General features: G+C 39.3%; 1 protein-coding gene and 2 non-coding genes across 4 annotated transcripts; all 3 read right to left on the minus strand.

The window, feature by feature from the left end:
* Positions 1-682: 682 nt before the first annotated feature.
* On the minus strand, positions 683-10835 carry vps37a (VPS37A subunit of ESCRT-I). 2 transcript variants are annotated; one of them, XM_053334918.1, is made up of 12 exons: positions 10364-10835; positions 8701-8775; positions 7773-7890; positions 6700-6803; positions 6088-6307; positions 4744-4814; positions 4403-4530; positions 4232-4290; positions 4056-4124; positions 3094-3237; positions 2866-2954; positions 683-2307 (listed from the first exon to the last, which is right to left on the minus strand). In XM_053334918.1, exons 1-11 carry the CDS (start codon positions 10471-10473, stop codon positions 2874-2876), a joined length of 1179 nt encoding a protein of 392 aa, XP_053190893.1. In that variant the 5' UTR covers positions 10474-10835; the 3' UTR covers positions 683-2307; positions 2866-2873. The 2 variants fall into 2 exon arrangements, with proteins under 2 accessions (XP_053190893.1, XP_053190885.1); XM_053334910.1 differs by having other exon boundaries at positions 6088-6310.
* Positions 10836-11695: 860 nt separating this feature from the next.
* On the minus strand, positions 11696-11904 carry LOC128383164 (small nucleolar RNA U3). Its single transcript, XR_008323868.1, has one exon. It is a non-coding gene; the product is annotated as a small nucleolar RNA U3 (small nucleolar RNA).
* An 850-nt stretch (positions 11905-12754) lies between these two features.
* On the minus strand, positions 12755-12970 carry LOC128383142 (small nucleolar RNA U3). Its single transcript, XR_008323866.1, has one exon. It is a non-coding gene; the product is annotated as a small nucleolar RNA U3 (small nucleolar RNA).
* Between the last annotated feature and the right edge of the window lie 2674 nt (positions 12971-15644).

The raw sequence follows: 15644 nt of genomic DNA on the forward strand, positions 1-15644 counted from the left end.
TACCGCTCTGAAACCAAACCATGTCCACTTCCGTATCACGAGAGGCTCGACGGAAGCTTTGACGGCCGCGTACGCCGCGTACCGGCATTCCCATGGCAACCATTGTAGGTATTGTATATATCATAGACTGTGTGTACATGTATGTATGTATGTATCATACATACATACATACATAATGTATGTATGTATGTATGTATGTATATATATATATATATGTAGCCTATACATACACACAAAGTTTACATGACGAAGAATTATAACATATAATAATAACAGAATTAAAACAGGAAAATCCATCAAATAATCCAAATATTAAATTATGGGAAATGCTAAACTATAGATTCAATATAATGCAAAGAATTTAATGAACTTAAAAATGGACAATGCCCACTGCCACCTCTGGTTCATCCTGTCCAAGGGAAGGATAATTAATAATAACTCCTGGTGGCTCATCATACCTTTAATGCAGACAAACTTCCTGGTACATCATTTATTTATAAATCAGCTTGACACTTTGAAATTGTCTGATGATTTTGATACTATACTATAACTTCCCTTCTGACCGAGACACTTTTTTTTTTTTTGCTGTGAAATAATTGTCACACTGCTGAACATAACTATTACAGAAGAGTTTTCTGGGGTAAGATAAGAAACTTCAGGTTTGAGTTGGATGTCAGGCATTTTGGGCATGATGATGTGCAAGTTGCGCTGAGTGTTAGTAATCGTAGTTTTTTGCCTGTTGTGAGATCAATGATGGCTTAACTGTAAATTCAATGTGCTTATAGCGATTGTCAAACAACACATGAAACCAAGATTTATTCTAAATGCTTTATTACTCTAACAAATTAAATAAGAACATATAATACAAGATGTCTGAGTTTCTGATTACAATATAGCCTATTATTAACATTATTTAAATACAGTATCCAATGTCATCAAGTTTTACCTCAGCACTTAACCTAATATTCCTCAACATTATCCCATTTCTTCCGAGGCGCCTAAAGTTAGGGTGTCAGATAATAGTCTGGTTAATATTGTGGTGCTCATCAGGGCAAAGTGGAGATCAGTGTGTCTATATACACAAATATTTTGAATGTAAATCACTCTAGGTAGTGTCAATAAACCGTTATCATGGTTTAAAGTACTCTGATTCCCCTGATAATCTGAGTTTACACAACTTGTTTGACTGGTCAATGGCTGAAATACTGTGTGGTAAACAGCAGGGAACATTTTACCAGTGCCCCACAGAATGAGAAGAAAAATAGTTTTCTGTATTAATACATAGATCCATAATCATTATCCATATCAGCTTGTAGAGAGTAATGGTTATTTTGACTCAGAGTACTGCGTTAAGAGTGTTTACACAAATTATTCATGTTCAGGCAAACACACTGATATTTACACTGTGTTCAAGACTTTGCTGAAGTGGGAGACCCACCAACTTGATGAAGAGTCAACCACTTTCTGCAGACAGTATGCAGAATTTTTAAACAGCCGAAATTGTAGGTCTTCTGAAAAAACTGTCCAGTCCTTGTTTTGTGTTAAATCCCAAATGTGTTCTTATTTTTTAATTCCAAATGAAGAATGCGTTGAATAGATAATTCTCACTTATTGATATGACACTGCCATTACTAAGACTTATAAATATCTGGAACAACCTTTCTAATGTAAACAGGAGATTAAAGGAGGAGTGCAAAAGTTGTTCTTCTGTCTGGGGCTGTTCTGAGATAATAAAACAAGGACTGGACAATGATCTCAGAAATGGGAAGTACAGATGCCAACATTAGAATTAGCACAATCATCTTATAGTGATATTTACTTGCTCACTGCAGGGAAAATGTAAGATTGGGAATACTGTCCTACGCAATTTGTACTTTCATCAAAAAGTGTTCACATTTCATACCACTCTGATCAAGTGCACTCAATGTGAAATGAATCCTGGAACAAAACAAAACTCTTTGTCATCACTGTCGAGTCAAAACTGGACAAACAGCGTGTGCAATAGAAATTATCCACAATGTGATCAATCCTCATTAATGTGGCTGGAACAGCTACGTTTGTGTCACTCTCCCACATTTGGCCTCCTGTGGTGACTCAATAGCTTGTCCATCTTGCTCACAAACGATCCAACTTTAAACAGCTTTTTAGCCCAGCTCTGGGCGCGATGGCCTTCTTTTTTCAGCCCACCATGACCATCACCGTCTTCCTATTTCTCCAAAGTGCCCATTGTTGACTCTGTGTGCTTTTCGTCCCTTCTACTGTCTTCAACGTTTTAGTTGGCAGCAGTTGGCTGAGAAAACACCAAACCTGAGGACCAAACACATGGACACAAAGAATGAACAGACAACTATGACAAGTTGGTTTTCCTTGTTAAGCCTTCCCTCTATAAAGAGACAAGTGACTGTCACTTTCTTGTGCGTATTGTTCAGTAATTACTCGTATGCTATTTTTCAATTACACAGTACCAATTCAACTCGCCTCACTTTACCTTTCTAGATTTAATTTTTCATTACAGGCAGTACTCCCTCAGAGAAAGAGCATGAGTGAGCTGAGAGACAGAGAGAGACAGCGCGGCAGTGGTCAAGAGAGGAAAGGTAGAGGTGGTAGATAGAACAAAGTTTCACAGCGGTTACTTACTTAACCAGAAATACAACCAAACACTCTACACATAATTCACCATGGAGACAGACGCACTTAATTTCAGTTTCCTTTCCCTTTTCTGCATCTCTCTTTTTTGTTCATTCATTAAATCCAACCAGAGCAACAGTAACTTCAAAGAACATAAACCAAAAAAGGTGAGTAGAGTCGAGTTGGGTCAGTACAATGTAGTGAAAACGGGGCTTTAAAAACTCGGCGTGGTTGTACCTTGTGTTCTAGTGGCTGGTAGGAAACTGTTCATGTGTATTGATGGACTGTTGCAACTTCTCCTCTTTGGCCCTTCGGCTGTGGCAAAGCTGTGGAATGATACAAAAACAGTTAGTACAGCTTTGTTCTCAAAATGTACTTCTGATAACACTACAACTCAATAAAGACAACGTATCGAGATTGTCTTTTTTTTTGTCTCACACAAACGATGCACTTCTGGCCTCTCACCGTTCTCTTTTCCATGAAACTGGTCAGGAATTCATCTATGTCAGTACGTCCCTCCAGGAAGTTTTCAGCTGTCTCCTCTGACTCCTCCTCAGCCTGATGCGCTGCAACCTTCAACCGAGCCTGCAGAGTACTAAGACTGCAACTCTAGTGGGGAACAGAAGACACAGAAGTTTGAGTAAGAGAAAAAGAGACTTTGTTCAATTTCATGTTCAAGCATGTTTGGAGTGGTTATAATGAAATAATGCTGTGAGCTGATTTATCATCCAGGAAGTCCAGTATGAGTAAAAATAAGAAACATTGAACGTCTCTTCATTATATTCAGAGACAGGAATTTATATCTAGAACTGCAACGATTCGTAGATTAACAGATTAGTCAATTAGTGAAACAACTCAGGACAATTATTATGTCTGAATGCAGCTTCGAGGTGTCTTCAGACAGAAAGCAAAGAGAATTTTCACCTTGTGTCATTAGTGCAAATTTGACTGCTGAGATGTTTTTTAGCTGTAAGCTAGCTAGCAACAAACATCATGTGTTTGTGATCAGCTCAGTTGACTGAACTTCCATCTCAGCAGAAACTTTCTGGTATTTTCCTCCTCTCGTCTCGGTAATAAAAAACATTAACAACTTGAGTGAACGTGTCTGTTCATGTGCTCATGCCATCACTAAAATTCGCTTTGTGTTTTGTCTGAACACAGTAAGTCTTCCTCCTTCCTCAACTGCAGTGTGGTTCCTTAGAAATGCGAGCAAAACCAACAAGAAAAGATCCCCCAAACACAGGTATATGTGTAGCAAAAAATGTTGACATCTGTTGCTAGTTAAGTCGGGACTGATCCAGCTATTTCTTCAAATGATCTGCATTGCTGTAATAGACACGGACTATTCAATCTTTTTTAATGGTAGGAGCAACTATTCTTTGCTCCTACCATTACTCATTCTATTTCGTTTCCATGTAGCCTCTTACCTCACTGAGTTCATGTTGTCTTTGCATCTTTGTCTCAAAGGCTGACTTCATCTGAGTCAGCTGTTCGTACTGTCAACAGACAAAAACACAGATCATAAGCTGCTAGACAATGGCATGAATTAGTTAGAATTTGAGGGAGAAAGACTGAGTCCAAGAAACAGGAAGTCATAACTGACCTTGTAAAGCATTTCTTGTCTTTTTCCTTCAAGCTGTGGCTCCATCTGAAGGTTTTTCTCTGTGAATCACAGAAAAAAAAAAGATGTTCAGGTCTTTGTGAATCTCAACACAATTAAAGCTTCTCTTTCATGAATTAAAGCCTGCAGTTAAGGGTCAGGAGATGAACTTACTAGCCATATCCACTATGCTGGTTACCAGCTCTTCTTTATCATTGGTGACCTGTTTGAGTTGTGGCAAACTCACAAAGAACTCCAGTAACACATCCTCATTTTCAGACATATCTGACAACTGGGTCAGACTGGGGTAGAGTGTAGAGGGTGGTCATATAGGTAGAAATAAGGCAGTGGGTAAGAAAACAAGACAATAAAGACGCTGGCTATAGGTACAAAAAGACTGTTTCTCTTATCTCATACACACATAACAATCCTTAAACCTTACCCCCATGAACCTTTAACAATGTTTGGTTACATCTTAAAGCATTTTAAGTTGATAATATGATGGAATACTCTACTTTAAGTCACAGAGTTCAGGAAACGACTCAGGAATCTCAGGCATCTTGTACATGTGTCCATTAAGTCCAGCCTAAAAAGAGACAGAGATAGTGTAAGCCAGTCACATTAAACACTCTGAAGCTGACTGATCAGTTGCTAGAAAGGATATCAAACTGAAAGCAAGCCTCTTCACTTGAATGGTTTCATACATAACTGTGTTGGAAAATTCTGGGTTATCACTATCAGTGTATCAGTGTGTTTAAGTGCGCTATTGCTTCATTTTATTATTATTGTTTCAGACTCTGTGAACCTGATCCTTTGCAATCAAATTCTTGACTTGACATTTGTGAGGTTTTTTGAGAAAGCTTTCAAGTAAATGTACGAAGTAGATAAGGAAGCAGTGTTTCCCACAGAATTTGGTGAGGTCTCAGTCTGGCCCTCTAGGGGGTCACCCAGGAGAACATTTTGTACAGTTTCAAGTCAAATGCACATTCTGGTGCACTCTGAGAGCAATATTACTAGGTCATCTAGATTTTTTTTGCGTGCTTGAGTAATTTAACTACTGGTTGAACTACTGGTAAGAATGGTGATGACACACCCACAAAGCACAAGAAATACATTTTACCAGTTCATTTAATGTTCCAATTAAACAAAAAAAGAGACATCAAAAAAGACCAATGCCCATATTTCAGCTGTGAAACAAAGAAAGCAGAAGTGATTATCTAAGTTCAATTAGTTCATTATGAATACATAAAATACTGTTTCAGTAAATAGCCTATCTTTTTCTACATTGTGTTTCTTCAAATAACTAAACTAACTGTCTGCTAATCAATAGACTCAACTTCTAGATGACTTACAAGTAAATCAGGATAAGAGTTGATTTATTTTACAGATGGAAATAAAGATCTCTCAGTAAGACTTTGCTTCTTGACACTGAACCAGTCCAACCAGCATAATGCTGTTACTGCTGTGTTCTAAATAGCATGCACGTGTTTCAGATTCAGAGGTTTGAGTTGGAGCTGCAGGGTTGAGTTGAGGTGTGTGGGGAAGTTTACTTGTGCTGTTGAACGTAACCGCTGTGAAACAACCAGAAAATAACGTTTTATTGATCTGATTCCCCGGCTTTCTTACTGTCAGTGCTCCCTCTATTCATTCACTCCCTATCTCACTCGACCACAGGTGCTAATTTGCTGCTAAACAAATTAGACTATGGTGGGCCTCCACAGTCTATATAATTAATGGGAAGGCAGCATGGATACATATTTTATTTCATTTTTTAAAAGCTCACTTCATGGCCCTGTGTGTTTGTGCAGAGAACAGATGTTACCATTACACTTGTGTACGTTTATCCATCATCAGCATACCTGTGAGTCTCCAGTTGGTACAGGCAGTGGAAGGTCAGTAATGAGTCCATATGGGGCTGGGGCTCGAGGAGGCCCATGGACACTATCGACACCTGGGTGAGACATGGAACCTGGAGCTTGAGAAGGAGCTGGTGGCGGCGTCTGACTTGGGCCCACATGGCGAGGACCATAGTGGAACACCTGAGTTGGGTAAGGAGCCATGCCGGATGGCTTGTACATACTGCTGCGGCAAAAATGGGAGGAAGCACAACAATCATATAAGATAAGATTTTAGAGAAAAACTATAATAAATATAATCTCCCACCCAAAAAAGATTGCTTTTTTAAATCATTTTATTCTCGTCTTGTTTTCATAGTTTTACTCAACATTATTATTTTACTCTCCATATTCATTGGAGGGAAATTAAAACTAGAAGTTTTACCCCAACTTTCAAAACTAGCGAGCTGAGGTGGACAAAACACACAAAAGAGTACAGTGATTAAAATTATCAACTTAGCTAATAATACATCCTTATAGTAAAGAGACCAGAGTTGTCTATCTAAGCTATGGGAAATGGGAACTATAATGCCACTTTTCAAATATTTACACAGTGCATAAAAAGAGTAGACTCACTATGGAAAGCCAGAGGAACCAGAAGACATCAAGGCAGGAGGACTCTTCCAGAACTCATCCAGCAGACTCTGAATAACCTTACCCAGATCTGAGTGCATCCCAAACTGCAACACACACAACAATAAAAATACAAAAAATGAGAATAACATCGTTGATAAAACCACAGCATGAACTAACAAAAGAACTTAATAAAAAATAAGTAGATTGTCTTAATGATGACGAAAGAAGCAAGAAAATGATCAGGGCAAGGAAGGAAAAAATTATCTTGCATCTGTTTTGAACTAAGGCTGAAATATTTGATTGTACACTAGTATCTTTGTTTGTTTGTGCATGATAACAACATATCCTTGTTTTTAGAAACCGGAGAACCTTTATCGTTATCCAAACAAATGCTCGAGAAACAAAGAAACCCTCATAACTTGTTAATACAGGGAGATGGAAAAAACAGATCATTTTTCTTCCTACTCAAAAGGTCAGAGTACATGGCTGGATGGCACAGTAAGAATCTGAATCTTGCAAAGTACCCACTGTTCGGCTGTGGAAACTACCTTAATCAGACTTACACATTTCAGTTTCAGTTTTAGTCAGGGGGAGATTTAATCACTTTGGTTACAGTTATGAGGAAAGGTGTTTCTTTTCATCCTGTCATACTGCTGCAGCAACAATACTTGCTCTGTACTCTCTGTCTCTCTTCCTTTTACATCGAGTAAGGAAACAGTGTAAACATACAGCAAGTAGGACGATATCCCTAAATGTCAGCAGTCAAAGTTATGTCAGCCCACCTCTAACACATGTTGCAGCTACAGGTTGGGAACATTTATTGGGCATGCCACTAAAAACTGTGATGTTTTTGCTTTCTGAGCTGACCAAAGGTGATTGCACATCTTACGATTGTAGTTATTTTAACCTTTAATTACTTACAGATTTGAAAGGTAAATGTAACAAGATTCAGTAAAGGAATTGAAAGGATTTGGATTCAATATGGTAATATGAATTTAATAAAAATTCTGTCAAACACATCCCTACTCAGGAACCATAGGCCTAATCAAATAATGAACTGAACAGCTACTTACATTACTGATGAGAGGGCTTGTGATCATGGTACCATTATTGCTGTCGACTAAATGGTGACCAACAGGGGGATAGACACTGACCACCGGCTTCTCCTGAGGAAACTGAGGTGGCAGCAGACTAGAAGAAAGACAAAAGCAAAGATTTACGACTTTAAAGGAATCTCTATAACAGAATATACAACAAGATACAATAGAAGTGATTAACAGTATATTCATATTGTAATGTGGTATTACGGTGGTGTAATATCTTATTTTCCCTTTATAGCCAAGCCATATGTGTGCTGCAGCTTCACATGTGATTAACGTGTAGAGCCTTACTGCTCTGTGATAAAAAGCCGATTGATTTCAGCAGCACCTCTCATGAGCATAAACATGTTGACTAGTTCATGGTGTGGCTACTGAAGCTAAAAAGAGACATATTGTGGTTCCTAACTGACCGTTCAGCCTGTGAAAATATAAGCACTTAAATATAGATTCTAGTGTAATGTAAGGCAGCAGAGTAATGTTTTTGTTGCACTGAATGTGCTTTTATGTGCAGTGTGTGTCACTACAGAGAGAGAGAGAGAGAGAGAGAGAGAGAGAGAGAGAGAGAGAGAGAGAGAGAGAGAGATTTCTTGGCATTGAAATCATGTGTTGAGACAGTTGTAAGCCTCTTGTTCAAGCTGGTCACATTGTTAGTACGTCTCCACTACTGTAATGATGTAATCACTCCTGCTGTCTGTATGATACTCCTGTATATAACCCTGACATGTGTTTCCTTTAACAAACCATGCTGCAATCACAATTTATCAATGCAATACACTTCAATCATTGTGTTCCCGTCATCTTATTATGTGTGACTAATGCAAGCTTGTCTACACATTTGTTTGGAAAAGAAAAAGCAAAAGACAATGACATTTTGTGACTGTATGTGAAAAGATGTACTCACATGTTAACACTAATGGTGGAGTTGTTGACTGTGAATGGTATCCGGTACTCAACATCCTTCTGGATCTCTGCGAGGCTGTTGAAGAGACAAAAACATAGGGATGTCATCATCAGCACATTTAGAAAACATACTATATATATATATATCTAAATATTTATGAAAATTCTGCTAGCTTGTAGGAAGACATAATCCTAACCCTAATCCTAACCCCATATAAAGAGGTGATGTCTGTCCTGAACCGCCAACTCTACTTCCTATTTCTTAGTAAAACAACATACCAACATGCAATGGAAACTTGTTTGGGGGTTAAGGGTTTAATGCTGCATATGAACAAGTTTTTAGGCATGAGGAATGACAAGTAATTTGTATTAGATTGACAGCTAATGGTTGGGGAACAAGTTTCCACAATGGCTATATTAACATCATACTGAGTATGCTGTATGTGTATGGTCTATAAATTTAATCTCTTTTCTTTCCATACACATATTACAATTTACAAAAGCGTTTACTTATGAGGCTATGTCAATATTGTGGCATAATAAAGAAATGTGCATCTAAGTGTTTTAGTATTTATATCTGAACTCGTGAGGAACCACTCGTACCAGGAATATGACTAATGAGAAAACCTGTGCTGTCAGTGTTACGCCATGTGACATTCACATTGTATTGCGCAATAACTGTAAAGCTATACACATTACACCTCTCCAGTCTAACAACATCACTACAAAGATATTGGTCCAAAGACTAGATCAGATTTTTAAGCAATGTGTGCCTTACACAATATGCCTAACAAGAAATAATGTAGCCCTACTACAAGTCTCTGACATCAACTCCTGCAGCGTAGTTCGGACACTCTTTGCCCATCCACATCATTGCCATCAGAAGGTTGACTAAAGTACATGCGGCCTCTAAAAGAAACCAGCTGTACTTCCGTGAGAAAACGCACAGAACTACCAGAGTGTGTAATCCCATTTCACTGTCACACACAAACTGCATACATCAGGAGGCAGATGCCTGTGAATGAATACAACTGGCTGCCAAGAAATGAACTACCATCACATGGTGTTACTGCAGGCGGTTAATGCCTAACTGAGCAGAAAGAACAAATGGTCACTGAGACAACAGAGCTCCTTAGTAAACAAAGGCTAATACTATAATCTCTACATCTAATTGGCTGGCTCCTCCTTTAACTACATGCACGATCAGTTGGCCAGACAAACACTGCTATGATCATAGGACACGGCCTGCCAGCTACAACTTGTGTCATCAACCCTAAAAATAAGCACTGTGACTGTCATTAGCTAGGTTAGTTAGCAAACACAGCAAAGCACATAGCTAAGAGGCAAGGCTAGCAAACATTAGCCGCTCAACACGTACAGCAGGTTCATATACAAGCCTGTCACTCATGTTTACGGAACAATCGGGAAAAAATGTGAACAATGAGGCTGTAAGCTACTTCTTAGACTGGCAGTGCACTGTTAGCTTGTAGGCTAGCTAAGCTAACGTGTTGTTTACGTTAGATGAGTCAACATGTTCCTCATAACCAACGCCAACAACGTGGCCAACATACATTGTGCGCTGTCATAAAAACATCATGATCCAGCTCATGAGTAGCACTAGCACCGGGTTGTGGTGTTAGATGGCCGGGGTGCGTTCACTGTACCTGGGGTGAGCCGCCTTCAGAGACTCGATCTGCCGCTGTCTTTGTTGCTGTAGGCTGTTGAGAGGAGGGAGAGGTCCGGAGCCTTTGGAAAGGGGGAAAAGCCAGTTCATCCTCTCCTGGCGAGACAACCGACTGAACTTGGCGACAGAATCTAGAAAGCCGACGAAAACGAAATGAAAGAGAACAAGTGAAGGAGCGGCACAGGGGGAGCAGATTTGAGGCGCTACCCGCTGTTAGCTCTTGATTGACGGTCCGGTTTGTTGTCCACACGCCGCTCACTTTGTAGTTACGTTACAAAGTCAGAGGGCATGTCCTCCTGTGTCAAATTAAATGTCGATTCCGCCTTTATCTCCACGAGTTTGTGTGAAATCGTATCGCTGACATTAAAATGACTAAAGCGAGAGATAATTAAAGCTAAAGGAAGACAACAAGCTCGCAAATAAGCAGCAGGAGCTTGATCAACTTATTTACGTGTTACGTCACAGAGCAAATACACGTATGACGCAACTTCCTGTTTCTTTTTTAAGGATAGGAAAGTCCAACAATGTGAGTTATTTGTATTGTATTAGATTAGTTTAAAACGCGTTATATTATTTATTCTTTTTTAGCAAAGGGCAGAAATGATTAATCGTATAGTTGTTTGAAAGAAAAAATATTTAATAAACTAATAAAGACAATGAATTAATACATATATGTTTTGTTTGATTCTTGTCTTCTTTTCTTCTTTTTAAGTTATGTGCCGTACAGTACAGCTGAAAAGAAGGTGTAGAAGGTGTAGAAGGATATAACTATAATTTTTGTGTTAGAAATAAAACAGTGTTGGGTTAAATGGGACATTCAGCCCCCTTGTTCGACCATGAGAAACATCAGTACATGACAGTAAAAAACATGTCATCAACAGCAGCTGAGTGACTCACAACTTAGTGTGAAAACTGAATCTCATTCACTACAGTGACTCTCACTCAGGGTCGCTGCCTGCCATCAAGCAGCTCCACTAGTTGCTGAGTCTCGTCTAGTCATATCTGTTTAGTGTTAGTGAAGAATTAAGCTGACCAACAGTCCAAAACTGAAAAAAATACTGAAACAAAAAATAGATTAAATTTTTACTGGATTAGAGTTATCAAAATCATAACTGAATCTTTTTGTCATTCAACTGATCAACCAACAAATGACAGCAAACCCTCTTCATCATATTTTCTAAACTAAACTATTGTTTTGAAGTTGATGTAGTTAAGATGAAACTTTGTTATTAAACATATTGTGTCAAACTGTTACACTACTCTGAACACATTTACATATTTAATTATTTTAATCTTTGACATGAATCTGCAAACCACTCTGATCATATTCCCTCCTTCATTATTTCATTACTCCTGGAAGAAGTAAAGAATGGTCACCAATGACAGAGACCTTATGAGACAAACCATTACTTAATGCCCAGAAGAGAATATCAAAACTTGTTGTCGTGGATGGCGAGACCAAACACTTTAGAAACACATTTCTCAAGTCAGAAACTATAGAAATGGCATCTAATATCACTAAATAAACACACTAACATTTCCACTGAGAAACTTTTCTGACTACATACACCTAGCAGCAGCTTTCAAGTGTGATGTAGTGTAACTCAAGTGACAAAGAAGGTGGTAGGCAGGCAGACTCGGGCTGTTGTTTGAATGAGTAAAAACTGATTATTCAGTCCAACCTAACAACAAGAACATGTGTCCAAAAATGAAAAGAATACAAACGCTCAAAAATGAACTGGCTTAACTCAAGGTACTCAACTAAGGCATGAACATGTGCACACAGCTACACCTTCATCCTCTGACCCCCTCTAAACCTACACCCCCCCCCGCCTTACCAATTGGCACTCAACAATGCTACTTGTATCAGTCAACACTGTTTACCACCCATCATCCCCAACATTTCCATGAGCCAAAACAAGAATAAATCAAAGGCATGAAATCAGCCTTTTAACTGAGTAAAATACCCCCCCCCCTGCTTAGTCCAACCCACTGACATCACCAGTGTATAAATACAGGCAGCAGTTGGGTGGTTTTCCCTTTTATTTGGTAAGCACATGGTATGGTAAGTAACAAAGAGACAATACATAACTTATGAACTCAGAACTAAATCCAATCAAATTTAACCTTAATACATGTCTGTGTTTTACTTTGACTAAAAGTTTGCTGAATGTAAATTATAACCAACTATAATGCAAAACAAACAAACCCAGGATAGTATGCATCTGGTAAAGTAAAGGTTTACACAAACAAGCATAGTCACATTAGTAAGTTAACTGATGTTGATGGTAAAAGAAAAAGGTGACATAATTGATTGCACCCACTTTAACACATTTAAGTGTTTTATGTTTATATTTCACCATCAAAGCAAACCACTCTGATCATATTCTATCCCTCACTACTCCACTAGGAAACAGTGAACGGTCATCAATGATAGAGAACATATGAACTGAATCATTACTCTCTATCCGCTTCGCGCTCAGGAAAGAATATCACGACTCATCATCGTGGTTGGCGAGACCAATCACTTTAGAAACACATTTCTCAAGTCAAAAACTATAGAAATGATCCCTGAAAGTATAGTCTTAATGAGTCACAGTGTGAAAACTGTACCTCATGTACTGCACAGTGACTCTCACTCAGGGTTGCTGCCTCCATCAGTTGCTGAGTCTCGTCCAGTCATTCCTGTTTATGTAAATGTCAAAGCACTGCACAGCCAATCAGTGCAAAGCTGTGACACAGAGAGCACGTAGACGGCAGAGAAAGCAGCACTGCAGTGATGCGTGGGTCAACCCACGACCCGCGGACATCCGCAGGTTTATCCGCGGGTTGGGCGGGTTCGGGTTCAATTTTTTTTTAATATTGCGGGTGCGGGCGGGGCATAAAGAGAAAACACATATTTCTCACTTAGGAACTTTCACTTGCCTATTTATGATAATCCATTTTTTATGTGAAAGAAGAAGAAGACAAACTTTAAAATAAAACTGTTATTAATATCGCTATGTGACTACTTTTGTGCGGACTCTGGCTGACTATCTGCTTTGTTTTGAATCTCCATGGCAACGGGAGAGAGCTGAAGCTTGATGGTGCCGTTTTTCCACAATCTCTTCAGATCAAACCTGACTATGTCCTAACACAGTTGGGTGTCACTCCAAATCAACATTATGGTTGTGCTCAATCAATAATAACGTGTTTAATAGCTTAGTGACGCTAAAGTTAAATTGTGATCAGAAGATTAATTCACCTCTCGATCTGTGAGAGTCATCAGCTATAAATATCATTATATGCTCTGCGTATACATATACGTTTTGTTGAAATATCATTGTTACCTACGATCTATTACTACTTCAATTTAAAGATCAAAGATCAGTTCACTAAAATGTAAGCTCTCAGATCTGATGTTATAGCAGATATTACAGTTTTGACCACGTTTGGCATGTACACTTGTGTGTGTTTGTATTTGTGCGCACGGCAGAGAGATGCTTTCCGCAATCGTTCAATAAAGAACGATGTAAAAATCAATCTTACAGTGTATTTGTTGTTGTTTGGTATTCAATTAATCTTTCTTGAAATTTTATCATAATCTTTACTGTGAATCCAGTGCAAATCCTTGTCTATCTATGGCTTACAGTGTCACAAATGAGTTCTCATCGGTAGGTTCCATGGTAACATGTTCACTGGCTTTATTTTTTTCCCCTCGGGTCAGGTTCGGGTCATGATCAGCGCATTTCTTTTGTGGGTTGGGCGGGGCGGGTTGGATCTCCTGGCGGGTCGGGTTGGGGCGGGTGTTAAAAACAGTCGACCCACTGCCGCATCACTGCAGCACTGACATGAAGAAGGTTGGGTAAAAGTTTTTTAAAAATTGTGAGGGAAATTAAAAAGAATAGAGTAGTTCAAACATTGTAAAATTACACAGATTCTCACAACTCAAAATACTGGCAAGACAAAAGCCTCTCCTCTCTAAATGATTGATAATCAAACCTTTTGTCTTTCACTCCTGTCAAGTGACAATATGTTAAGACTATTTAATACAGTATTAAAATAATCAAAGGAATGACAAACCAGCCTTTCTCACGGTGGGATATGCAGTTGGTACGCTGCTATATTAACAGTGAACACTGAATTCAGGTTTTTATAATAGATATTTTCACAAATTGCTGCTAACCAGTCATCATCACTCAACCATATTCCTTCCTCAATGCTACACGAGGAAGCAAAGAACGGGTACACACTGTCACAAAACTGGCACGACTTTTCTCTAATTTATTGATAATCAAACTTTTTGTAACTCAAATCAATCCATGTGTTTAATTCTAATATCACTAAATGAACAGACTACATACACACTTATGAATTTCATTAAGGTACATCAGTGTTTCTCAACCGGTGGGGGCGCGAGCGGGCGCGAGTAGGCAACAGGAACGAACAGCTGCTCCTGCACACTGAAGTTCGCTGGCTCTCCAGGGGCCGGGTGTTACAGCGGTTATATGAGCTGCGAGCGGAGGTGAAGTGTTTTTTGACAGAAATCAAATCAGATCTGGCTAAGCATCTGGATGACACCATGTGGCTTGCGTCCCTGGCCTATTTGGTCGATATATTTGACCGTTTGAACGGCCTCAACTTGTCTTTGCAAGGCCGCGAAACTCATATTTTGCTCCTCGCGGACAGAGTGAACGCCTTCACACAAAAAATTGACCTTTGGCATGGCCGCATCAGTCGAGGGAACTGCGACATGTTCCCCAGCCTTGCAGACTTTATCACTGATGCAGGCACGTCACACGATTTCACCTCTTTATTTCAGTCAGCGTCTGAGCACCTGTCTGCAATGAGACAACAATTTGCGACGTATTTCAAAGAGGATTATCGCTCTTTCGCGTGGGTTCGAGATCCATTTGTGTGCACAGCAAACGAGCTGTCAATTGACATGCAGGAACAGCTTATTGAGCTGAAGAGTGACAGTAGGCTGAAGGAACGTTTCACCTCCTGCCCTCTTTCGTCATTCTGGGCAGCATTGATGCAGGAATACCCTCAACTCTGTGACGTCGCATTGAAGATTCTCCTCCCTTTCGCGTCGACATATTTGTGTGAGGCAGGCTTCTCGAAAATGACTGCACTCAAAACGAAATACCGGAATCGTGCACAAATTGAGGATGATTTGAGGCTATGTTTATCAGACATTGCACCAAGAATTGAGGATCTTTGCAAGGCAAAGCAGGCTCAGGTCTCACATTAACATCGCCTACCTCCCGGTTATAACAATA

The sequence above is a fragment of the Scomber japonicus genome, chromosome 2 (genome assembly GCF_027409825.1).
Source record: "Scomber japonicus isolate fScoJap1 chromosome 2, fScoJap1.pri, whole genome shotgun sequence".
Taxonomy (NCBI): Eukaryota; Metazoa; Chordata; class Actinopteri; order Scombriformes; family Scombridae; genus Scomber; species Scomber japonicus.